At 39.0% G+C, this 27,048-nt stretch overlaps 1 protein-coding gene across 4 annotated transcripts in view; it reads right to left on the bottom strand.

The window, feature by feature from the left end:
* Positions 1 to 27,048, bottom strand: part of ATP8A1 (ATPase phospholipid transporting 8A1) — a 232,815-nt gene that overhangs the window by 51,600 nt on the left and 154,167 nt on the right. For all 4 annotated transcript variants that reach the window (XM_042984609.1, XM_042984610.1, XM_042984611.1 and 1 more), the window contains 3 exons: positions 23,046 to 23,218; positions 3,871 to 4,054; positions 3,667 to 3,777 (listed from right to left, as the gene is read on the bottom strand). In XM_042984609.1, the coding sequence (XP_042840543.1) occupies positions 3,667 to 3,777; positions 3,871 to 4,054; positions 23,046 to 23,218 (468 nt within the window). The remainder of the gene's footprint in view (positions 1 to 3,666; positions 3,778 to 3,870; positions 4,055 to 23,045; positions 23,219 to 27,048) is intronic.

Here is a 27,048-nt window from a genome sequence, read left to right as displayed (position 1 = left end):
TAGAAAGAGCAATTTCAATGAACACCTAGGGCTGCCGCTGGGTGGCCACCACAAGTGAGTGTTTTATATTGCCACCTGCCGAATCTGTATTTATTTGTCTGGCTGTAATTTATGGCAATGGAGTCACTAGATAGTGACATTCCTGGCAATACAGCAATGGGAAAAGCAGGTTTTGCAGATAATCTATAAAACCCATGGTGTTCCTTTATTAGCAAAGAAACTTCAGACCTGGTATTATTTTCTAAGTTCCATGTCCCAACAGAGGCGTGGCAGTTAAAGCTTCACAGACATTTTCCTCATGGAGCATTTCTGCATATTAAACAGCAGCTTACAAATAGTCAATGAGTCCTCTGCTCCCACGCCTGATCAGCACAAAAAACTGAAAGGAGAGATTCGAGACTGGCAGTTATCCTCGCTAGAGACACCCAGTGATGTGTTTTCTGTCTATTCATTCACAGTAGTGACATGAGCCATTAACATCTGCAGAACTTGTTTTAGCTGGCAAAAGTTGGGTATCTGGGAATTGATTTAAAAGGTCAATTCCTTTCCAAGACAGTTGAATTATATTCAAAATATATTTCCATAAAGTGCTAAAAGAAAAATACCTTAAAAATGAGATTTCCAGTAGAGTTTAGGACTTACTTCTTTTTCAATGTGTAAAGTATTTGATCAGTGCTAAATATCTCATGAAGAGGCTTTAAATTCAAAGCCAAGTGAAATTTAGGGCTAATCAACCACAAATCGCGTAACTCTGGAGCGGAAACAGAGCTTGCAGTGTTCGTGTCTCAGTTGAATATATTTTATTTCCCCCACTAGTACGTAACTTTTGCCCACTTCATTGTTGATTGTCAATGTAGATTTTAAGAAAAAGCAATGAGCTGACTACTCATTTCATTGCACAGAACTAAAGTTTTGTAGTAGATTTATTGCTGCTAGTGTTTTTAAACTCCTGGTGTCTTCAAAAGTATTTGTTACCACCTATGTAATCTGATATTCTTTTGAATATCAATGTTTTGGGATGAGAAGAAAATTAAGAAAAACTAGAAGTATAGAGGGGATTGGGAATCCAAAATTATTATTTTAGAAAAGAATCACAAATCTACACATACAACAGAGAACATATCTATATTTGGATCTCATAAGCTATTTTAGAAGTGCATTTTTCTTTAAAACACAGACTATTCCAGACCCAATTCAGCAGTGATGAACAATAAACTCGTAGATTATGCTGTTTAGGTCTCCAAGCATTTGCTTATTTTACCTAATGGGTTGTAACCTAATTATAGAATTTTAGTGACCAGTAAATGAAAGTGCCTGCACACTTTGAAACTAAGTTTCAATTTTCCTAGCCTGAATCTTAAGAACTATGTTGTATCAACATTTTAATAAGGAGATAAGCATTCTGACAGAGGCATAAAGAGCAGCTGAACCAAACATACAGCAGTTCCCAACCAATGTGCCAATAGGGTAAATGTGAAATCCACTGATGTTTTGTTTGTTTACAGTGTGACTTCTCTGGCGTAAACTATGAGCTATTATTTCCATACAGCGAATGGTTAGCTTGTGTCTCTCCTGACAGAAGTGTAGAAACAGCAGATTAGAGGGCAAGGTGGCATAAACAAACGTGTGAGAGAGCCCTGGGCAGATTTATGAGGGTGTGGGAGGCCCTCTGACAGGAGTGGAACACGGAGGGTTTTCCTAACAAAAGCTACGGGGATCTTATCGCCACACTCTGTAGAGCAGGGGGAGCAAGAAACTGATATCACCTAGAACTTAAGTATTACAAACACAGCTTCTAATGGTATCTAGATGTTGGAAAAAAAAAAAAAGTAAATAACTTATCTATTATGTCCTGGTTAGCCACGTAGTTCAATTTGTCCACTTAGCCACAGGCCACACGTGGCTGCTGAACACTTGAAATGTGATCAGTCCAAATGGGGATGTGCTGTGATGTAAAATACGCACCAGATTTTAAACACTTGGAATGAAGAATGTAAAATACTGCATTGAGTTTTTAAAGCGGTGACATGCTGAAATGGTAATTTTGAATACACTAAGTTAAATAAAATATGATTTTATTAAAATTTTTTTTAATGTTTATATATTTTTGAGAGAGAGAGAGAGAGAGAGAGAGAGAGAGAGCGAGCGCGTGAGCATGAGCAGGGGAGGGGCTGAGAGAGACGGAGACACAGAATCTGAAGCAGGCTCCAGGCTCTGAGCTGTCAGCACAGAGCCCGACACGGGGCTTAAACCCACAGACCTTGAGATCATGACCTGAGCCGAAGCTGGAAGCTTAACCGACTGAGCCACCCAGGCGCCCCTAAAATATCATTTTAAAATTAACCTGGGGAGAGAGGCAAACCATAAGAGACTCTTAAATACAGAGAACAAATTGAGGGTTGATGGTGGGGGGGAGAGGGGAAAATGGGTGATGGGCATTGAGGAGGGCACTTGTTGGAATGAGCACTGGGTGTTTATGGAAGCGATGAACCACGGGAATCTACTCCAAAAACCAAGAGCACACTTTACACACTGCACGTTAGCCAATTTGACAATAAATTATATTAAAAAAAAAAGAAAATGAACTTGGGCTTTAACTTTTACTTGTTGCTACTGTGCTTCCTAAAAAAATTAAAATTACAAATATGGCTTACATTGTATTCTACTGTCAAGCTTCTGAAGGACAGAAGCTGGATTTACTTTGTAGTTGCTGAACGTGCCTGGCACCTAGTAGGTGCTGCAAAAATGTTTATAAAACAGAATGCATTCTTTTAGAGGTGATATTCCTGACCTGGGGTTAAGTTTTAATTTTAATAATAATGTTATATTTGATACCAGAAAAGGGATATAGCGATTTGTTGCTATCCAGACACAGGAACTGAACATTCTAATAATTTTTAGACAATTTCCTATCTGAACTGTCAATACCTACCAGCTCAGAAGACAAAACAGGTCTGGGTAGCAAAGGATACTTTTATATATATATATATATATATATATACATATATATACATATATATATATACGTGTATATATGTGTGTATATATATATATGTATATATATGTATATACATATATATATGTATATATACACGTGTATATATGTGTGTATATATATGTATATATATATAAACATATATATATACACGTGTATATATACGCATATATATGTATATATATATATGTATATATATATGTATATATATATAAGTTTGGAGCATAATAAGAACGACTAGATGACCAATACAACACAACACAAAAGTATGTGTGTATCCTTCTGATTCTACCCCTTAGTAGAACTGCTACCCTCAATTTTATGTCTGTCATTCCCTTACTTTCTTTTAAGGTAGTTTTCCATGTGTGTATCCTTCAACAGTGTCCTGCTTTCTCTAGTGTGGTTTTGAGCTGTATAAAACAAATGCTATGTAGTTGGTAGTCTTTTAAAAACTGAAAACAGTTTTCCTTCATTAACAATTCTAATTCAACACTATCTTACCAAAGCAATGTAACAATTTTAGCCAGGAATTTAAACACTGATTATTCTCTGCGGCCAACATGTTTGTAAGTTATAAAAAGTGGGCAGATGAAGGATTCACGAAAACAATGAGAAAACTTCTTTCACCATATATGCACATGACAAGGACTGCACACTTAACCTGCTATTACCTCAATAATATAGAGGACTATGTTCTTGTAGAAGCAGTACAGGATGCACTTGGAGACTCTGTTATAGTTCCAGGCACCGTGAACCATCAGCAAATTCTTCAAATACTTGAACTAAAATAAAAGTGGAAAGGAATTAGTGTTTTTTCCCTCCTACTATCCAGCTGACGGGGACAAATGGTGCATTTTGCAGCAACGCTGCTTTACCTGAGCTATGGAGTAATCCGAGGAGTTCGCGGCCTGAAGGCCCTCGTTGCCACTGATCCCAACCCCGACATGGGCCGTCTGTATCATGCTGACGTCATTCGCTCCATCCCCAATTGCAAGCGTTATGACTTTGACTTGTTTCTTAACCATCTCGACAACTTCAGATTTTTGAAGAGGAGAAACCCTTCAAGTAGAACAAAGTATCAATTAGCTCTGCTTTCTGAGAAAAGGAGTTTTGAAGTGTTACGGTCTTGAAGGATAAAAGCAGCGGAAGATCCAAAGGGATAGTTCTAGGAAGTACCATTGTGTAAAAGTCTTTGGTTTGCAGATGCTCAGTTCTGTTACCCTGGTTGCCACTCTAAGGGAAAAAGAGAGTCTAAGAAGCAGGCCTGTAGGTGAAAGGTAGGAGCTGCAGGGCCCTGTTAAACACTACTTCACCGGAATGGGTGCATTAATTTGTTAACAAAATCACATTTGAATTTAGAAATTCCACCGCTTCCTAATAAGCAACATCAGAATTTCAAATTCTTCACATTTGAATGAGAAAGGTCAGGACAGCTGCTGGATGGTAGTCAAAATGTTACACTAACTAAATCCTATACTGTACCTTGGAAATAAAAGTTTTGAGCCTCTGTAAGCAGATCTTAGATAATGTACTATGCACAACTTCAAACTCCAAGGAGCAGTAGGGAACTGGCTAACCTCTTGATCTGTTCTCATACACCATGATGAATCAATCAACCACAATAAACACCAAATGCCTGATTACATAGTTCATATGCCTCAATTTTCTTCCAAAGATACTAGCGGCCAAGAAGAATCAAGCAACCTTTTCTTCCTTCCTTCCTTCCTTCCTTCCTTCCTTCCTTCCTTCCTTCCTTCCCCTCTCTCTCTCCCTTCCTTTCCTTTCCCTTCCCCTCCTCTTTCCTTTTCTTTCTTTCTTTCTTTCTTTCTTTCTTTCTTTCTTTCTTTCTTTCTTTCTTTCTTTCTTTCTTTCTTTCTTTTCTTTCTTTCCTTCCTTCCTTCCTTCCTTCCTTCCTTCCTTCCTTCCTTCCTTCCCCTCTCTCTCTCCCTTCCTTTCCTTTCCCTTCCCCTCCTCTTTCCTTTTCTTTCTTTCTTTCTTTCTTTCTTTCTTTCTTTCTTTCTTTCTTTCTTTTTTCTTTCTTTCCTTCCTTCCTTCCTTCCCCTCTCTCTCTCCCTTCCTTTCCTTTCCCTTCCCCTCCTCTTTCCTTTTCTTTCTTTCTTTCTTTCTTTCTTTCTTTCCTTCCTTCCTTCCTTCCTTCCTTCCTTCCTTCCTTCCTTCCTCCCTTCCTTCCCCTCTCTCTCTCCCTTCCTTTCCTTTCCCTTCCCCTCCTCTTTCCTTTTCTTTCTTTCTTTCTTTCTTTCTTTCTTTCTTTCTTTCTTTCTTTCTTTCTTTCTTTCCTTCCTTCCTTCCTTCCTTCCTTCCTTCCTTTCTTCCTTCCTTCCTTCTCATTTATTTAGAGGAGAGAGACAGCATGCAGGGGAGGGGCAGAGAGAGAAGGAGTGAGAGAATCCTAAGCAGGCTCTGCACTGTCAGCATGGATCCTGATGCAGGGCTCGAACTCACAAACTGTGAAATCATGACCTCAGCTGAAATTGAGAGTCAAACGCTGACCGAACTACCCAGGCACCACAAGCAACCGTTTATACAGACAGGGGTCGGGAACAGAATACACCAGCATCTATACTAAAATCATATTTGGTGTTAACTTTGGATCAATTTATCACAGATTTTTAAAAGCCATTTAAGGGGGTGCCTGGCTGACTCGGCTGATGGAGCGTGAGACTCTTGATCTCACGGTTGTGAGTGCGAGTCCCACGTTGGGTATAGAGATTACTTAAAAATAAAAGCCACTTAAGAAATAAACCCCATGGCAATGACAGAAGGGTTCAAAGACAGAATGCCTCAGCGTAATTCCTATATCATCCACAATTATTGGCAATTAAAAACAAAGAGGAAAACTAAACAGTGAACTGAGTCCAAAAAGTATGAAGACAGTGATTAAGTATGAAGAAACAACTAACACACACAATGTTAGTGATCAGAGTTAAATTCTTTATCAAGGTGAAGTGGAGTAGGTATCTGATACCTATCTGCTGGAACATCTGGAAAATCATTTATTATTCTATTTAAAAATGAAGACCCTACTCTGAAAGATGCTACCTTATAATTTTCCTGATTATTATCAATTTCCTTAGGAACAATTCCCAGCAGTGGATACTCTGCACAGATGTGTACCTTCAGGTGGCCCTACTGCCTTTCTGAAAAGCTTTCCATCAGAGCAGCCCCAGATTTTATTTAAAGTTTGGGAATCATTATATTAGACTGTGAGTTACTTGCAGAGTGAACCAGCCTCCTCATCTTTGACCCAAAATAGGTACTCAATAAACGGCTGCTACATGAAAGAATTCTTTTTAATTCTCTCTTTGGATTTCCTTTCAGAGTCTGGCAATAGCACAAAATGGCCCAACTGTGAACACTGCAAGGGAATGGGTGAGTACCAGCCATTATGGGCTTTTTCACGGTTAGCCCCCATTTTTCTTTGAGGTAATTTTCCGTTCATTTTCACATTTCATTTAATTTTTCTTAACAGACTAATATAAACTGGTAAGCCCACTGGCTGTAGGCCAATGGTTTAAACATGGACTACAGCTAACATGTAGCAAATGCCAAAAAAGCATGCTCGCCAAGAAATGATCTAAATAGCAAATGGGAAATGGACATGAAAAGAGAGAATCATTTGAAAACATTCATCAAATTGCCTTTGTAAGTTAACAGGATCACAATGTAAATAACTGTGAAGTCACGCCATGGGATCGATGGAATTAGAAAACGGTGGTATCTGTTTTCATCGGCTGAATGTGTCATAAAAGAGAAATCTCTGCATGGGGAGCTAAGACCAGAGATTGGAAGTAGCATCAATTTTGTTTTCTTTCTTCATGGCTATCACAACCAACCACTATTTCTTCTGCCTGCCACTATAATTTTCAATGTCCCCAAATTAAAATTGGCTGAGGATTTTCTCCAACTTCGTGAGCGTGGTTATCTCAGGTGTTAAAAATGGAGTATTAATCCCCTTGGCAAGAACAATGCCTGTGTGTGTGTGTGTGTGTGTGTGTGTGTGTGTGTGTGTGTGTTTTAAAAGATGATGATATAGCGAGAGGCGTCCCCAAAGTTACACTGTAACTCTTACTAGCAGCGGCATCTGCCTCCTTTACAAGCTAACAGCAGACAAGGGCTTGGAAGAAGATTCAAGAAACGGCAGAAGCCTTCATATCTGATGTGTCTGACATAGCCGTTGCTAAGTGGGGATTCATAAAAAATAAAATATGCATACATAAAATATTTAACTCATGAACCCACAAACTTGTGATGTAGAGCAAAGAGCCTTACTTTGCAGAGGGGTCTACTGTTTGAAATTCTGCCTATTTTTGTGGCACAAACCTCACTCATGAGGCACACTACACGGCCGGTTTCATTCAAGTGGAGACCAGAACGTAATGACGCCTCCACCCCAGCTCACTGTTCTCTTTCCCACTCTAAAGTATACAGCAAATGGTTTAGCAACTCTGAAAGTCTTTCTAGAGTATTATACCAGGCTTTCCTAGCAACAATTTTGACTGATTCCTAGCAAGCACCACGTCATCTCATGAAAGCAAAAGTGCAGATGTGTCCTGAGAAGCATCCTTCCAGGTCTGGCCTAGATGCGCTGTGGGCATCTCTTAGGGGGACAAGGTGGTTCAAGAGGATTCAGGTTAGTCGAGCTGAAATCAGTTAAAAAGCTCTACTGTTTTTACAGCATCCACTAAAAAAAATTTTTTTTAAATGTTTATTTTTGAGAGACTGAGAGAGACAGAGCATAAGCAGGGAGGGGCAGAGAGAGACACACACAGAATCTGAAGCAGGCTCCAGGCTCCAAGCTGTCAGCACAGAGCCTGACGTGGGGCTTGAACTCATGGACCACGAGATCATGACCTGGGATGAAGGTGGACGCTAACTTGACTGAGTCACCCAGGTGCCCCTACAGCATCCATTTTAAAAACTGTTCCTTGGGAGCGCCTGGGTGGCTCAGTCGGTTGAGCGTCCGACTTCGGCTCAGGTCACGATCTTGCGGTTCGTGAGTTCGAGCCCCGCGTCGGGCTCTGGGCTGATGGCTTAGAGCCTGGAGCCTGCTTCCGATTCTGTGTCTCCCTCTCTCTCTGCCCCTCCCCCGTTCATGCTCTGTCTCTCTCTGTCCCAAAAATAAATAAACGTTAAAAACAAAACAAAACAAAACAAAACAAAACAAAACAAAAAACTGTTCCTTGGCACAAGGCAGTTACAAGATAGCACAACAAACTTAGACGACATTAAAAAGGAGTGTAGCATAAAGCTTTTTGATATAATTGCCAGTACTTCATAACTTCAGAGGACGTGGAAATCAGAATTGCTTGAAAGGGGCTTCCTTGATGAGTTAGAATATGACTTGGCTTTGACAAGGAGAGGAGAGCTTATTGTCAGGTAAAAAAAAAAAAAAAACCCAGCAAATAGCATATACTAAACTTCTTCACTGTTTGAAATCATCTAGAACATATTCCTTCTACCATTGTCCTTCTGTCTTATAAGAAGTCACTAACTGAAGTCACGCATTAGAATTTATTTTCTTGACTTTCATAAACATGCTTCTATATTTGTACAATTTCCAGAATAGTCTAGAACAATGTTACTACATGCTAATTTTCCCAAATGTCTATCAAAAAACTAGAGATCCATGTTTGAGAGTAACTAAAAACTGAATTTTACAAACGCCAGTAGTGACCCAATGTATAATTCAGAAACATCATAAAAGCACTGTTTTCTACTCTAGATTTTTTTTAAAACCACTCATGGGTCTGCGTTAGGACTTCAATTATACACAGTTCTCTTCTCCTCCATTGTTGCTCTTTTCTTCTTTGGGAGAAGCCAGAGCCTCTGTGGACAAAGACTAATCAAGTATGTGCTCTAAAGATACAGTTTTCTTCCTGTGGCTCCACAAACAGAAGGTGGTCTTTTGCAATACAAATTAGCAGCACACTGAGTGTAATAGCTTTTCAGATATTATTTTGGCTATATTTTCTGCACATGCCGTTCAGTATTTTTCTTATTTGCTATGTAGTAACTCTCATTGTCCAGTGGACATTAGATCAGTGTACTGACAATTTTTACCATTTAAGCTGCAGGTATATAGAGAGCACATCTTTAATGAGCCTCATTTTGCACTCTTTTAATGGGATTAGCTAAACGAATTGCCTTTTTGAATGGAATACGGATAAAGACAGAATATTTTAGGGGACTTTTTATAGGTAGCCAAAAGGAGTATAATAATTTATCTTACTGTATTATGTTTTTAGGTTACTTACCTAAAAAACATCTTATATATACACTAGAAATAGTATTGATAATATATCTCAAAAACATACTGAAAACTTAAAAGTTACTATAAAGTTGCTATTAGAAAGTGAATCCAGAGAAACGTTTTAAGAACACGGAGGAAGAGAGTATTTCTTAATTATCCTGAAGTGTTTTTATAGTGACCCTGTGCTTATAGAGCCCCTGTATTTACTAAGCTTGAGAACTGCTCCTGGTGACTATTTAGAGGTCAGGATCATTAGTAGGGGGTTCTGCTGTATTTTCCAACACTTCTGAAGATTTCTCCTTGTGACTATCAGTCTATTTATTCCCCATTGAGTCATATTCTGCTAATAAAAAAAATATAAAAAGAGAAAAAAAAACCTAAGAGAAAAACTTTTGAGATCTTGAGTCTGAACTAAAATTTGTTAGGCTCATTTGTAAAGTTTTGAATTGAAGAGGAATTAAAATTTGGCCAAAAAAAATTCCGTTACATGTACCAAAATTACATAAATATTAGAACACTTCTAGAAACTCATCATTGATTACTGGAATGAAAACAGCCACGTATATAGCATCTTCAAAACTATACTTAGCATATGGTACATAATGAAACATTCAACTACTTCTAGGTAAGAGAACTGTGTTATTCAAATGACTGACGAGTGAGTGCTTTCCTAGCCTCCAAAAGCAACATCTGTTGATATACTGTGCAGTCAGAGGCAACAAGGGGACCTTATAATACAGGGATTGAGTCTACAGAAATAAAATGCAGATAGCCTTTTCACAGGGCAAAAAGGGAAAGTAATTTTAAATAAGATGTCCTTCTGCAACGCATTTTAGATGCAAACATTTTCCCCCCATAATCATGGTTGTTATAGATGAACTACTCCTGTCTCCAGTTTCAATGGTTCTGATAATATTTTAAATAGGGACTGATTGTATTGATAGTGTATATTTGAATACGCATTTATGTGTGTGTGTTCACAGACACTCCAAACTACTAACTGGCAAATGTACCTTATAAATACCCCCAAAAGGAAAAAAAAAATTCCTGATAGAAATCTTTATTATAGTATCAACACCAGAGAATAGTTTGTCTACAATGCTACTGTTCATTTTCTTTCTTTCCTGCTTTCTTTCCTTTCTCTTTTTCTCCCTCTCTCCCCCTTTTTCTTTCTTTCTTTCTTTCTTTCTTTCTTTCTTTCTTTCTTTCTTTCTTTCTTTCTTTCTTTTTCTTTCTTTCTTTCGTTCTTTCGTTCTTTTGTTCTTTCTTTCTCTTTCTTTTCTTCTCTCTCTCTCTCTCTCCCTTCCCCTTCCTTCCTTCTCTTCTCTTTTCTTTCATCATCTAGTATCTGGAACCCAGCACTAGACTCAGCCCAGAGCAAATGTAAAATGCTAGTAGAACTGAATAAATGGCAATTTTGCAAAAACAAGAAATTCATCTCATTATCTCATTATACTAACACTACAACTCTCACTCGTTTTTTTTTTTTTTTTTTTTAATTTACTGTTTGCTGTCAGGAGGCAAAGTCTGTTTAATCTGCTCTGTATCTAGAATGCAGAGGAAGTACATAAAGGATATTGCATTCTCCAGGCTTTCTCACATGGATAGGAAAAACAGATGGAAAATTATTAGGTGGAGAAGGAAACATACCACCTTTTCAAGGGAAAGTGGGTATAGTCTGAGTGGCTTAGAGCCAGATGACAGGGGGCCTCTGCATGTCAGGATAAGAAAGTTTGAATATCACAGCTACTAGCTCTAAGCAACAGGAGGTGTTAATTAAAAAGATTTTGAGCCAAAAAAGAGCATGGTAGAAGCAGTGCATTAACAATATTAATTTGGATTGCCCTCAAAATGTATCTTTTTTATATATGTAGATACCTACATCTCTCTCTACATATGTATCTGAACTGAAAAGAAAATGAAAAGAAAGGACATATGGCTTGGGTGTGGGGTTTGAATGGAAGTGGGATCAGAGATGACCCTGAGGTTTCAAATGTGAGTGACTAAGAAAATGATGGCCTAAACATCAACAGAAAAGGCAGGAATATGTATAGAGGAAAGGTCTCAGGAAGTTATAGACACTTGGAAGTTTAGAGAGCATTGGGATATCCTAGTGGCATCATTAACTATACTGACTGAAAAGTCAGAACTAAGCTTGGAAAAAAACTCAGAGCTGGGGATGTGCATTCAGGCATCACTCGCTTATTAAGTATTTAAGTGATCCTTTGGTATGTGATGAAATTTATATGGAAGAATATTAAGAGAAGGAGAAGAGCCTTCTTCTTAGGGCCATCCTTCTGCCCGTTATTAATTTAAGAACTTTCACTGACCTGACCTACTGTACCAGGAGTTAAATATTATGAGCCTATACATAGGACAGTGGTCTATGAATTCTTGCTCCAAGGAGACAAAAAGTGCTAGAGACAGAAATCTCTCCTGCATGGGACAAGGTCCAGCTACCTCTTTTTGTCTAGGGAGCCTTGCCTATAGGAGTGGTGTGGTCCAACTGGGAAGAATGTCTACTCCAGAAGGCCAAGAGTGCTTCTTCTTCAGGTTCTGCTCTTTTGCGACCTTGCTCTCAGAGTGGTAAGAGCTATGGCCTCCATCCATCTCTTCCTGGTTGGAGCCTATATGGGCACTTGCTTTCTTCTCTTTTCTTGTGACTCTGAGGAGGTAAGGAAGGGTTGGAACTTCCTTAGGCTGTAAGAAAATCAGCTTGCCTTTCCTTTCTTCCTTCCCTCCCTCATTCTTAGGAATTCTGTCCTATGTGGATGGGTTTCACCAAAGAATTGTCTCTCATCTTATAAATATCTAGTAGAAGATGAAACAAGTGGTAGTGTTGGCTACTGCCCGAAATTGAAATAAAATCCTGAAGATGCCAGGAGCTAAAGAAGCTCGGTAAATTTGAGGGTCACAATCAGCAAAAATCGATGAGAAGCCTTTGGAGAAAGACGAAGTGCTGGATACCTGTCAGAAGGTAAATGAGTAGAGGGAAAGAGTGGTGTTCCAGGGCCATAAATACACAAACAGGCAGGGAAAGCTTTTCAGATGCACTGTTCATTCCCTGTGGTGTCCCCATGGAAGCCCAGGCTGACCAGCGTCAGGGAGGTGAGAGTGGGCTGCATGGAGCAAAGGGGTTCCTCTCTCACTGTAAACACTTTGGCTTAGGCTTAGAGCTTGTAGAAACTCAAACTCCCCCAAATAACATGTTGAAAGACACCCCAATTCTTGGGAGTATCCACAATGCCCTAAAACTAAGACCCCAGGAAAATTCCCATCTCCTACCTTGGGACAGGAAAGTTGGAGCCATTTGGTCAACCTCAGGGCATGGAGCCAGGCAGGGACAGGTGCCAATGATGTGGGTGTGTTAACAAGGCCTTCAGTGTTACCTTATGCAGGTAATCTCACCAAAACGTGGCTGCCTCTAAGAAAAGCAACACTTGGGTAAAGGAATGAGGGGCAGGGGACAGGGATTCACTAAGCTCAGATGGAGCCCTGGCTCCAATTTTACCACAAGTTAGGATGTAGCTTTCATCTTTCTCCCAAAGGACTTTGCTGCTGTTAGGGAAAATGGGGAAAAAAATCTCACAGGTAAAACAGGATATCATGAGCACAAAAGAAAAAAAAGCCTTATAATGGCTTATAAGGAAATAGAACTGGTATAAAAAGATATAAGAATTTTGAAAAAGTATGATTAAAAAAACAACAAAACCTTGGAAGAATTTGGGAAAATAGTGAAAACATGAAACCAGAACAAGCAGTTATAAGCAGAACAAGCAGTTATAGAGGCTCAGTTGGCTAAGTGTCCAACTTCAGCTCAGGTCATGATCTCATGGTCTGGGAGTTCGAACCCTGCATTGGACTCTGTGCTGACAGCTTGGAGCCTGGAGCCTGCTTTAGACTCTTTAGACTCACTCACTCTCTCTCTCTCTCTCTCTCTCTCTCTCTCTCTGCTCACCTGCTCTCTCAAAATCAATACATATTAAAAAAATAGTAAGACAAAAGAAATGAGGCTGACATAGTAATAATTATAATAAATATAAATAGATAAAATTCACTGACTGAAAGAGATTCTCAGGTTATATTAAAACAAAAAACAAAAAACAAATTCAGCAATACGGTGTCTAAAAGAGACACACTTTATAATAACAGGTAATAATAACACTTATTTGCTCACTATATTCTAACTTTACTTTACTTGTTTTAATTCATTCAATTCTCAGAAGAACCCTGTAAGAGGTTACTATTATTGTCATTTTACAAATGAAGACACTGAGGCACAGAAAGATTATATAATTTAAGGAAAAAGAGCAAGTAAGTGGTGAAGCCAGGATTGAACCCTAAGCAATGTGGACTTAGAGACAGTATTCTTAACCACTATATTATACAGAAGGATTGAACATAATGGTTTAGAAGAAAAAAAAAAAGACAAAGTATATATATAAAACAAAGGAAAGCCAGGTTAGCATTATTAATATAAGATAAAACAGAATTTAAGCCACAGAAAAGGCAGTGATGGTCAGAGAGGAATCTTTTTTTTAATGTTTATTTTTGAGAGACAGAGAGAGAGAGAGAGAGAGAGAGAGAGAAAATGTGAGTGGGGGAGGGGCAAAGAGAGAGGGAGACACAGAATCCAAAGCAGGCTCCAGGCTCTGAGCTGTCAGCACAGAGCCTGACACGGGGCTCAAACCCATGAACTGTGAGATCATGACCCGAGCTGAAGTTGGACACTCAACCGACTGAGCCACCCACACGCTCCAGAAAGAAACCTTACGTATGATTTCTCACCAGAAATATTCAATTAGGCCATAAAAAACCCCAGCCGACAGTTCAGTACCCCTATTCTTCTTCAGTGGGCTGCTTTTCTTTATAGCAACTATTACCAAGGATTTCATATAAACCTATCTGATATATAATAAATCAACTACGACCATTTATACACACAATCATACACAGTAATTATTACCTTTGAATATATATGTGTAATGATTTTATTGAACAACAGCTACAATGTGAAGGCAGGGATTTTCCTCTTGTTCACTGCTCTATTTATAGAACTTATACATAGCAAGCATAGCGAGTGCTCAAAAAATATTTGCTGAATGAATGAATGAATGAATGAACTTCAAAAGCAGAAATCTAGAGAGGTAAGTAGTTATATTAAGAGATGCTAGGGGTGCCTGGATGGCTCAGTCAATTAAGCGTCTGACTTTGGCTCAGATCATGATCTCGCGGTTCGTGGGTTCGAGCCCCACATTGGGCTTTGTGCTGACAGCTCAGAACCTGGAGCCTGCTTCAGATTCTGTGTCTCCCTCTCTCTCTGCCCCTCCCCCACTCACACTCTGTCTCTCTTTATAGTAAGAGATGCTTAATCTCCCTAGTAATCAGAGAAGTGAAAACAACAAGGTGCTTTTCAACCATCAAATTGGCAAAGTTATAAATTCAGGAATGCCCAGCATTGATGTTAAGGTGCGGAAACAGCAACCTTCTCACATAAAGCTGGGAATGCACACTCTGAGTAGAGCTGCTTTGGAGCAATGGGGCAATTCTGACTGAAACAAAATATAGATATAGCCACAGCCACACACTTCCATTCTTAAGTATATATTAAAAAAACACTTGGCATGGTTATGTAGAGAGGATATTCCCTTTAGCACTTTCCAGGGTAGCAAAGGTTTAGAGGCAACTTATATGGCCATTGCTATGAACATAAATAAAATGATGTATATTATTATGATGCATTAGATAACAATAAGCAGTGGTGAGAAGAAATAAACTTGCTTTCCATCTGGTAACATGGATAGTCTCCCAACTGTAGAAAAATTAAAGAGGCAACAAATTTGTGCTGGAGTATTATAAATATAGATCTCTCATTTCAACACACATATAACCATATTATGTATTTTTCACAGTGGCACATACATACAAATAAAGTGTGGCATTTGGAAGGGAACATGTTAAATACTTAAGAATGTTTTCCTAAGGTGGAGTGCAGAGGAGGTGGCATGTAGGGCAGAAGCTAAAATAATGCATAAAAATCAAACAAGAAGTTGCTTCACTTTGGCTTTGGACCACTTCCAGCTTAAGGGGAAGGCTAGCTTGTGCCCCTTCCCGCCTGGTTCCTTGGCTGGAATTGTCCTTTTGCATCTTGCTGGCACATCCCCCTAGAACAGAGGGGAGGCATTTCGGTGACAGAGCAGGATTTGATATCTGTGGTCCTAGTTCCTCATCTATCTCCTACTGAGACACATAAATATCTATTGACACTTCATTCAAAAACAAATTGAATTCTGGAAATTCCACATTTTAACGGTTTTTCTTGAATCCCAGGACACAGAGAAATTTAATGGACCCTCTAGAGTGGCTGTATAGCTGTCACTACGGAAAGAATGTCAGTCATTTTTGAGGAATCATGGAGAAAGGGAAACAGGCAGGTGGAGAGAGACTGGCAAATGTCTCAGTTTTCCAGAAAAGAAAGATGGAAATTACAGCCTAGGGAGGTTGGAGTGAACCTCATGGATGTTCTGTCAGAATGTCTCCCGCTTATCATTCATTCACGAGCCACAGACACCATGCAGGGGTCAATAGACTATGACCCCAGGGCCAAATCTGGGCGGTAGCCTGTTTTTTACATAAAGACTTATTGGATCACAGTCACCCCCATCATTTATATTTTGTCCAGAGCTGCTTTCATGCTATCGTGGCAGAGTTGAGTAGCTGTGACATAGACTGTATAGCCCAGAAAGCCTAAAATACTTACTATCTGGCCCTTTACAGAAAACATTCACCCACTTTTGCTCTATGAAATACTCCCTTCCTCTTGGAAAATACTATCTGGAACCACCTCCTCTTTCATGCCTTAACTTAAAAGCTTATTATATCCATTTTTCGTCTCTCTGTCTGCTTCCTTGGTAATATGCCTCTTGTTTTGCAAGATCATTTTCCTCTAGGATGTGCTCTTTTCCTTCTCTTTACTCCATGCCCTACAGCTGTTCAACAGTCATGGCTTACATCCTACCTGGTCTTGACTCTTGAAGCCCTAGCCTGGCTCAAAATGCCAAGCCTCTAACTTGCTCTAAATGGGGATGGCTCACATGGGTTTATTAGAAAGAAGGTAATCACTAGAAACCCTATGGGTTCAAGGAGAACCAGTTACACCAAAGTAACTCTGCTTTCCTTTCCCCCACAAAATCAGGTCAGTAGACAGATTGAAGAAATATTGTAGGTTCCATATACCATGTCCTTAACAAATCGGAAAATGAAGCCCTTTATTCCATCACCATAGAACTGAAAGAGAACTGTACATAATCTATTAGGTGGATTTGTTTTTGAAGACACATTAGAGTGCTGACTATTGATTTATGTAAAGCTTTAGGGAGGCCTCAGTGGAAAGCTGCAGAGTCTGTACTTAAAATTGCTGAACAGAAAAGAATCATCAAGAATTTGAATGTAGTTATGGAAGATACATACACTTATTCCAAGTTAGCAAGATATAAAACAGAAAAAGACTGAAACGAGTAAGATAGCATTTAAGAAGCATGATCATGGAAATCAAGATAGCACTTACTCTTGGGAGGATAATAAAGCTACAGGGAGGGGAGCGTGCAGGGGCTTCTGAGGTGCTGGTTATGCTCGAGTACTTGATACAGGAGTGTACTTGCTTCATGAAAATTCACTAAGTTGCATGCTTATATTTTATATACTTTCCAGTACAAGTTAACTCTGTTTTACTGGAGTTATATGATCTGCAGTTCTAATCGGTGTCTGTGCGTGTGTGCATGTGTGCGTGTGCACGTGTGGCTGTTGGGTGATGGTGGTTTATCTAAACTGATCATATCTAAAACTATATCATGTTGAATTGTAGTGGAATTCTGAAGTGTTGAGATTTATTAATATTTTACTGTCAAATATGGACTTCCCTGGTGGGGAACTGTATAACATAAGTGGCTACCAGACTGTACCGTGGCCTTATTATTTAACATTACTCAGGAGGGGTAGAGTAGCAAATGAGACAGACAGGGCTGAACAGCTTATTATATGATGTTAAAGCAAAACATGGGCATTTTATGAAGTTATAAAACTTATTCAGCATGTCCTCTTTTAGCCATACATGTATGAAAGAAATATTCTCTCAACATTTTCAACATTTATTCATATTTTCTTGGAAGCAAACACGGGGTTGACATTCATTAACAGTTTGTAAGTCTTCTCAAAGCCAAACATCTGCTTGGCATCCAATGGTGTTCACAAACTTTTTTCTTTAAAGGAATGTCTGTTGAGCATTTATTAGCTTCATTTGTGCTTTATGACTACCCTTTAAGTGCAGAACATTTATTTAGGGAAATCTTTCAAGTTTAAGACAATCCCAAAAGATTCAAGAAGTAGATCTGTCTTGACCCTTTGCTTAATGCAGTCATGCTATGACACAGAGTATTCAAAGGGTCCCTTTAGACCTTTTCTAGGAGGGCCGGTTGATCAGACCAGGGTGAAAGGTTTTGTCTGGAATGCCACTCCTGAGTGACGACTCTCACTGAAGTCAAGTTGTTTTTTTTTTTTTTTTTTTTTTTTTAATGCACTATGGGGAAAATGGCCCAAAAGGGGGTTAAACTTTGATTAGAGATGTTGCAAGTCGGGAAAAATGCTTACTTCAATTTAACTTCTGCTTTTCAGAAGACATAAGTACATAAATTATGTAGAAGAACGGTGATTACTAGACAGTCTAAAAGCTGGAGGCTCTAGGCCAATTTTCAACCAACTGTCACAGAACATAAGTTTCAAAATATGTTTAAGCTAAACTGACAACTACAGAAAAAATGTAAAATTCTTTGAAAGGCTGGGTTATGTGAACTGATGAGGATCTCAGAAACCACATGCTATTTAACACACAGCAATACTTCCCTGCAACATTCCCACCCTCTTCTGGAGGGAATATTGAAAGAGGTAGAACAGATGCTTCCACAAATTAAGCTGATCCAAGCGGTAGACAGACCCGTCCCAGCATAGAGTGGCCCACAGAAGAAGGGTTTGTCCAGAAAGTGAAAGGGCCAGGAGAGGTCCTCTGGCCCAGCGGCTTTCAAGCTGGAAGGAAATAACTGAGAAGGTGTGTATGTGCACGGCTCTCCCACGGCTCTATGTCAGAGAAGCTCTACTCTCTGCTGCTTAGACCTCCAGGCTCTGTAGGATTTGAATCATTGCTATGTGCCAAGCTCTTCTTTTTACAGGTCACAAAACCAAAGCCAGAGAAATTCCACTAGGCGGCCAAAGTGCCAGAGAGGTAAAATTAGAACAAGAATTTTATGAATCCTCCGATAAAATGCCATTATATGTACCAATTATGCAAGCTCTAAGAACTTAGGGCATAAAATGTTGGTAACTGAGATGAGGAATTATTTATCTGGTACAGTAACGTTGCAGAATAGGTCTTGATTTTCGCTGGGCACAGAAATCTCCACAAGTCTTGGAGCAAGCCTTTCCCTCTCCTACCTGTGTAAGAGTTTTAGGGAGCTGTGAAGCCCCTAAAATGGTGAATTCAATTTTACATATTTGTGTATATGTGTATTTTGCGGGAGTGGTGGGGGGGTGGGGGGCGAGGGGTGTTGAAAATGATGCAGAGTTTTCATGTTCTTCAAACATCTGATCCCACCAAATGATGGAATTGGTGCATTTGAGCAAGGGAAAAGAAGGAAAGAAGGACCACAAGGAGTTTATGTTTATAACCAGGAAAACTGATCAGAAACTCCTCTAACGTTAGATGCATGTTTCCTATTAAACTATTCAGGTTATACAGGTAAGTGTACACAGAGGTAAAAACAAAACCTGCATGGTATCTATAAAAATACAGGACATGTTGGGCAGATAAAAACAGATTTCATTTTACTTCTTGGATTTTACATACTTAAAAAAATTACTTGAAGTATAACATGAAACCTCCCCTTTGTAAACCAAAACCAGGACTCCAAAGCCCTGAATAATTTTGGAACGAGGGGATTATTTCTGTCTCTGAATAGTCCCTTCAGAAAATGGCGGTGAGTGAGAGATATAATGACTACTGACTGAGAACAACTGTTTCTTTCAATTCAACTGTAGGCTTTTCAGGAAAAACGCTCATCTTTATAACTGTGTCAATTAGGCAAACACTGAAAACTGCCTCCTGCCCTCTCTGCTGATAATGTCAGGGAAGAAAGTGGCTGATGTAATCCTGAAGATGGAACTAATATTGAGAGCCTCATTACCCATTACGGGAAGGCTTTCCTCTCCACTTCCACTCTAGCTGTGGCCCAGAGCAGACTCTGGATGATTTTCACATGAGGACTGACCAAAAAAAAAAAAAAAAAAAAAAAAAGGAATATCAGAAAATAGTTGGGCGGGGAGAAACCCATAAAGACAGAATGAACACAAACAAATTTGTGAAACAGTAGTGTATTTTGAAATAATATTCAGTATCTGTCTGGAGTGTATGTTCTAATAGCAGAAAATAGAGAATTTCCTGAGGCTGGGAGACTGTCATCTTCTGGGAACCTGGAGTGCCACTTGCATTTAATGGTAAAGAAAGATCTACAGAATTGCCCACCTATTCCTCACAAGTGACAAAAGCGCATCATGGAAATTGTACTTCAAGGTTAGTAAGCTGAATGAGAGGAATACGGTCTGTGCCACTGGATAAAATGCCAGGAGGCACTAGGCGGCCAAGAAGGTGAACAGACATAACTGCAGCAGTGGCACTGATGAATTCTCAGCACCAGACTGGAAGTTGAACCACAGTCCTTAGGGGAAAAGAGAGAGTATGAAGGCACTCAGAAGAAAAAGCTGAGGAAAGATATTTTACTTAAAAAAAGAAAAAGCCCTAAAAACTCTAAATAAAACCCAGTGTCTGCATAGGGACCTTCAGGTCCTCAAACATGCATAAAACAGGATGGAGGGAGGAAGGGGCCACACACATCTTTATAAGCTCAGTTTCAGAGCTGAGTTGCACGTGCATGGCAGAGTGTGATTCCCTCCCAGGGACCTGGGCCCAGAGGAGCCCTGAGATCCATGTGACTTGTGAGCCATCCAGAACAAGGATCTCGGGAGAGAATTTCACAAGCTCACAACATATTTCTTCTCCCTTGACTCCGCTTTCTAGTGTTTCTCTCCCTCTGCTATTGTTTAATTTTGTGGTTCAACTTTTGGAAGAATGGTGGGAGGTACTGTGTTAAGCAATGCTCTAAGAATGAGATCAGCTGCAGGGACTGCATTATGAGAACTGGCCTCCCACAGCTTTCAAAGCAACTGTGATTCTACTTAAAAGGAAAAAAAAAAGGATACATGAAGGAGAGCAGGCAGGAAGTCTTATTCATCCTTGTAGGTGTGGCCCATCTGCTCAGCACACAGTAGGGCCAGACCAAGGGAACCGATCACTGAATCTAAAGAGCTCTGTATTCCGTTTTGTTTTCAAGCAGGAGCTAACAGTCATATCACTTAATGTGCTTTTGAGCAATCTTTTGTTGATCCTTGTGATCCCATTAGTGAAAGTGATTAACAACTAGATCTGGCACACAATTATCCTGATGGAAGGGTGTCAGAGTTGAACACTACTAAGACTTGGTCAAGAGATTAGCAAGGAATCAAGAAAGGTCACTGGAAAAAGCAGATTTTTAAAAAGCATGGTGATAGCAAAGTACAAATGAGACCATCAAGATAAATTAATCTCTAATTCTTTCTTCGTGATTAAGCAGAAAGTCTGAATATTACTAATATTAAGTATGTACAACATGCTATCCAAGAGCTGTTTTACAGCAACATTTATCAATACATACCACAGTGAAGAAAAATAAATGACTAAAGTAATACGATTCCTGGAATAAGCACTTTTAATTCTCTGAGTATAATTTCATAGGTTGAAAATGATGCTTTATAAAAGGTATTTATTAAGTTAGGTTTAAATATGTTTCACAAAATAGGTTCCAGCTGAAATTTCGGAAAGATCTACAAGGCATGGCTTACAAATGTGGAGGCAGATTATAGGCAGGATATTTAAGAGAATAAGCCCAGACAAAAAAGGTTTAAAAAGCATAACCTTCTTTTATCAGTAAATATATATTTTAAGATAATAAAAGAAAATATAAAACATTTAAAGATAATGTTAAAAGAACAAATTCTGAGAAATTCTTCAGAAGCCTTGCTAAGATTTCATCTCCCAGGAGGATAAACACTGGAGACACTACCACCTGGACCTGGTGTGACCAGCTGGTAAGACTCAGTAAGTGGATGGCAAAGAGGAAAATCCCCGGGTTCCACGGTGAAGACACTGGGCATAGTCATGAATACATTAAATTAATTAATTAATTTTAAAATATTTATTTGAGAGAGAGGGAGAGAGAGAGAGAAAGAACACGAGTGGGGGAGGATCAGAGAAAGAGAGAGGAAGAGAGACAGACTCCCAAGCAGGCTCCATGCTATTGGTGCAGAGCCCGACTCAGGGCTTGCACTCGTGAACTATGAGAACATGACCTGAGCCGAAACCAAGAGTCGGACGCTTAACTGACTGAGCCACCCAGGTGCCCCGTATTTATTTATTAAAAAAAAAAAAAATTATTTAATTATTTTTTATTTTAGAGAGAGGGAAAGGGTGAATGGGGGAGAGGGGCAGAAGGAGAGATAAATAGAATCTTAAGCAGGCTTCATGCTTAGCATGGAGCCCAACGTGGGGCTCCATCCCATGATTCTGGGATCATGACCTGAGCCAAAATCAACAGTTGGATACTTAACCAACTGAGCCACCCAGCTGTCCCATGAATATTCTTTCTTTCTTTCTTTCTTTCTTTCTTTCTTTCTTTCTTTCTTTCTTTCTTCCTTCCTTCCTTCCTTCCTTCCTTCCTTCCTTCCTTCCTTCTTTAAAATTTTTTAAGGTTTATTTATTTTGAGAGAGAGAGAGAGCACAAGCAGGGTAGGAGCAGAGAAAGAGAGGAGAGAGGAGAGAGGAGAGAGGAGAGAGGAGAGAGGAGAGAGGAGAGAGGAGAGAGGAGAGAGGAGAGAGGAGAGAGGAGAGAGGAGAGAGGAGAGAGGAGAGAGGAGAGAGGAGAGAGAGAATCCCAAGCAGGTTCTGTGCTGTCAGCACAGAGCCTGATGCGGGGCTCAAACTCAAGAGCCACAAGATCATGAACTGAGCCAAAGGCAGACACTTAGCCGACTGAGCCACCAGGTGCCCCATCAATACACTTTAAATTTTAGGATATAGGGGAACAATGAAGACAAAGATATGGGGAAGATTTTTTGACAAGAAGTTTGGGAAGGACTGGAGTGAATAGTTTACAAAAATGTAGTTCTATGGATTCAAGCCTTGATAACTCAAAACAGATTCTAACTTAGGAAATGAGCAATATCATAAATTACAGGAAAGAGGAATGTACAGTCAAGAAACAGTCTTGAGGAAAATGACCAAGCACCTCCCATCCTGCCATTCCCTAAAGTTAAGTCCTTGAAGCAGGATCTAAGATTGATGTGTAGAAAAGAGAACATTTACAGAAATTACCAAACATGGAAATGTAGGTAAATAACTGATTTTGAACACAGGAGATGGCAATAAACTTGTTGATTCAAATTATGAAAAATAATTACTAATGATCACTAAGACTCTGCTACCAAATTCTATTCCAGGTTGTAAACCTTCAGTCTTGAGTGAGTGAAATAACAAATAACCTGACATTTACAAATTCTGGATAGAATCTGGAAGTTCAAAAATCAAGAACTTAGGAGCAAGGTGCTCTTTACTGAAATCTGACAATATTAAGGAGAACTTACCTGCAGCAAATAACAGCTTTGCATGACAAAGCCAAGTCCAGGAAATACTGTCTTACTCCAAAAGTTAAGGCATACTTGAGGGTTTTCCCATCAATTATAAGAGCAAAATCATTCTCTTTTCGAAGAGCATCACCAAGGGTAGTGCAGTGGCGACTGAGAGTTTCCCTTGTTGCCTGTAAAATCAAACAAACACTCTCAACATTTTGCTCCCATTCGTTCTACTAAGATGCCTTCAGGATGTTCAGCAACTACATTTAGTTATTTTTAGTGCTTTTCTGTTTTAAATTGCTTTCACATAACTCCACTCATTCTATTCTCACAAAAGTTCCTCAAAGGAGATTGGACAAATGTTATCAGAAGAAATAAATTACTCCATTAAAGTCACACGTCTGTGCCTACCAGAGTTGGGATTACAAATCACTGATTCCTCTGCAATCTTTGCTCATTATTCTAACCACACAAATCACAGTCCTGCAAAAATATTTTCACTAAATTATCTTATTACAAAACAACAACACTGTCCTAATTTATGAACTAGTCAAAATTGCTTAGCCATGAATCCAAGGGAAAAGTTGAAGAATATAATTTAAATAACTTATTTTTTCAGAATTCCTCAATGCTACTGAAACTTAATTCCCAGTAACCAAGAGGGGAAATGCAGTATCTGTCATCTCTTGCCACTTCACAAATTGGTTTCTATAACTTTAATCATGATTTCATGATGCTGTATTTCAGTTAGGGATGGGGACATGTGGCTTGGTAATCTTGATGGATCAAATAAAAGAACCCCTCCCATCAATAAAGAGTATTAAAAACCTTTAGTATCAAGGAAAGCTTTGTTCACCTCAACTATACAGAGGGGTTGTATTTATCTCCCTCGTCAAGAACTGCTTTCTCAGCTCTTCAAAGGCAAAAAGTTTCAAGATATTTAGCTTCCCTGCCCCCCCTGCCCCAAATCCTATAGACTCTTCCTATAACCTAATGGTGTCGGCTTTCTGTTTTACAAGAGTCCGAACACTGAGAAGAAACAGAACACTGGCTCTGCACAAGGAAATATAAGGAACAATTCCTCTACTACTGGAGTTGTTCAGAATGCTAGCCTGCAGTTATTTATATAATAAATACAATAAATATATATGTATATATATATTTGTACTTATTATGTATATATATACATATATGTATATATGTATATATACACATACATATGTATATGTATACATATATATTATTATGTATACATATATACATATATATATATATAAAATAAAGTCTACCTTTAATAAAAGTACTTTTAATTTTTATTGCATTTGTGGGACATAATTATTGTTCCAATTTAAGAATGTGGCACTGTTTTTTCAGTTGCACTCACAAACAGGGAAGTAAAGACATAGGGAATTAAAATGTTTATTGGAGATTTTTGAAGGTGTTTCTGCATTCATATTTGAATGAGGTTCACACTGTGTTCTGGGATTTCAAAATCTGTTTATCAGAATAATATAACCACTTTGTGCCGTAAAGTAAGCCTGCCCAAATTTCCTAATACTGGAACTTCACTTAACGTCTCCCCTGTTCCTCATGATCTACAGTGACACTAAGGACCACCATGCAGCAGCATTCTCTACAAAACTTTTGTTTATACTTTACATCCAGGGGAAGTAGCTGTTTGAATTTACAGGCTTTATCCTCCTATTTCCTGCTAAAAAAATTTGGTCCAAGAGCACTTGAGAAAAGAAAGTGAAAATTTCAGAAAAATTCTGCAAACAAAATTTACTAATGACAATACAGATTACTCTAGATTGCCTTAAAAACAAATGAACAAAGACTAAACGAGCAAGTAAATGAATGAACTGAGAAAAAAGATAAAAATAAAATACTTAGCACATAGTACATACAAGATTCTAATGGCTATGCATACGCATACATTTAGTAAACACTTGTTATAACCCTATGCAGAAGGCATCATTGCTACCCCCATTCTTTTTTTTTTATTTATTTTTTTTTATTTTTTAATATATGAAATTTACTGTCAAATTGGTTTCCATACAACACCCAGTGCTCATCCCAAAAGGTGCCCTCCTCAATACCCATCACCCACCCTGCCCTCCCTCCCACCCCCCATCAACCCTCAGTTTGTTCTCAGTTTTTAACAGTCTCTTATGCTTTGGCTCTCTCCCACTCTAACCTCTTTTTTTTTTTTTTTTTCCCCTCCCCCATGGGTTTCTGTTATGTTTCTCAGGATCCACATAAGAGTGAAACCATATGGTATCTGTCTTTCTCTGTATGGCTTATTTCACTTAGCATCACACTCTCCAGTTCCATCCATGTTGCTACAAAAGGCCATATTTCATTTTTTCTCATTGCCACGTAGTATTCCATTGTGTATATAAACCACAATTTCTTTATCCATTCATCAGTTGATGGACATTTAGGCTCTTTCCATAATTTGGCTATTGTTGAGAGTGCCGCTATAAACATTGGGGTACAGGTGCCCCTATGCATCAGTACTCCTGTATCCCTTGGATAAATTCCTAGCAGTGCTATTGCTGGGTCATAGGGTAGGTCTATTTTTAATTTTCTGAGGAACCTCCACACTGCTTTCCAGAGCGGCTGCACCAATTTGCATTCCCACCAACAGTGCAAGAGGGTTCCTGTTTCTCCACATCCTCTCCAGCATCTATAGTCTCCTGATTTCTTCATTTTGGCCACTCTGACTGGCGTGAGGTGGTATCTGAGTGTAGTTTTGATTTGTATTTCCCTGATAAGGAGCGACGTTGAACATCTTTTCATGTGCCTGTTGGCCATCCGGATGTCTTCTTTAGAGAAGTGTCTATTCATGTTTTCTGCCCATTTCTTCACTGGGTTATTTGTTTTTCGGGTGTGGAGTTTGATGAGCTCTTTATAGATTTTGGATACTAGCCCTTTGTCCGATGTGTCATCTGCAAATATCTTTTTGCTACCCCCATTCTGCAGATGAGAAACAGGAGACAGAATTTAACTTCCTTGCCCATGAACACTTGGCTACTAATGGGTGAAATCAAACTCAGAATTAAAAAAGTTCTGTGCTAGCTTGCCTTTCTCCATATAATCCAGCAAAAATAAATAAATAAATAAATAAATAAATAAATAAGTAAATAAAGAGTAAAAAAAAAAAAAAAGAATTAAAAAAAAACCCCACCCCAACTTGAGACAGTACCAGACACAGCAACTTATAAATGGAATGCCCACATCATTCCCTCTGTTGTTTCCCTAGAGCTCTCATCATCTGTCTCTCATCTCGTCTTTACTGCCAACAGAGATTTCTCTTTATAAAACAAATGTAAAACACAAACCACATCTCTTGCTCTGAAATTTTTCTATGGCTTCCTACTGTTTACACTGTAAAGTCCAAACTCTTAAATCGGCATTGAAGACTCTCTGAAATCTAGGCCCAACTAATTTTCATTCATATTTCCCTTCACAGTCTTGACCCCTTCATGCCGTCTTTGGAATGCCCTTCCCTTCAGAGGTTAGTCTATCACCTTCTAAACCAAGTTTATCCACTAAGCCCTCCCAGACTTGGCCCATGTGACCAAGTGTAACTCACTCTAGGCCAGCAAAGTCTTCAGTTCCTTGAAGGGAGAGAGTACGTTTAACCCATTTCTCAGCAGCAAACATATTGCCCATGATTACAAATGCTTGGGAATTGCCAATGTATTGAATGAAAGCACTGATAAATTCTGATTTCTTTCTACTGGCAGCTCTTCAATTCCCTGTCTTTTATCACTTCTGATTTGAGAGTGAGTGAGCGTGTGCATGCATGCGCGCGTGTGTGTGTGTGAGAGAGAGAGAGAGAGAGAGAGAGAAACAGAGAGACAGAAACAGAGAGAGGAAGAGAGGGAGGGAGGGAGATCTTGTCTTGCTTGCTCCTTAATTTTTTAGAGAACAATCTATCACTTCAACAGTCTTTCAAACCAAGGCATTGATCACTAAAATGCCATTGTATTTTTTATGCTTTTGCCCA

Source organism: Panthera tigris, chromosome B1 (assembly GCF_018350195.1).
Source record: "Panthera tigris isolate Pti1 chromosome B1, P.tigris_Pti1_mat1.1, whole genome shotgun sequence".
NCBI classification, from domain to species: domain Eukaryota; kingdom Metazoa; phylum Chordata; class Mammalia; order Carnivora; family Felidae; genus Panthera; species Panthera tigris.
This window is presented reverse-complemented; position numbering and strand designations above follow the sequence as displayed.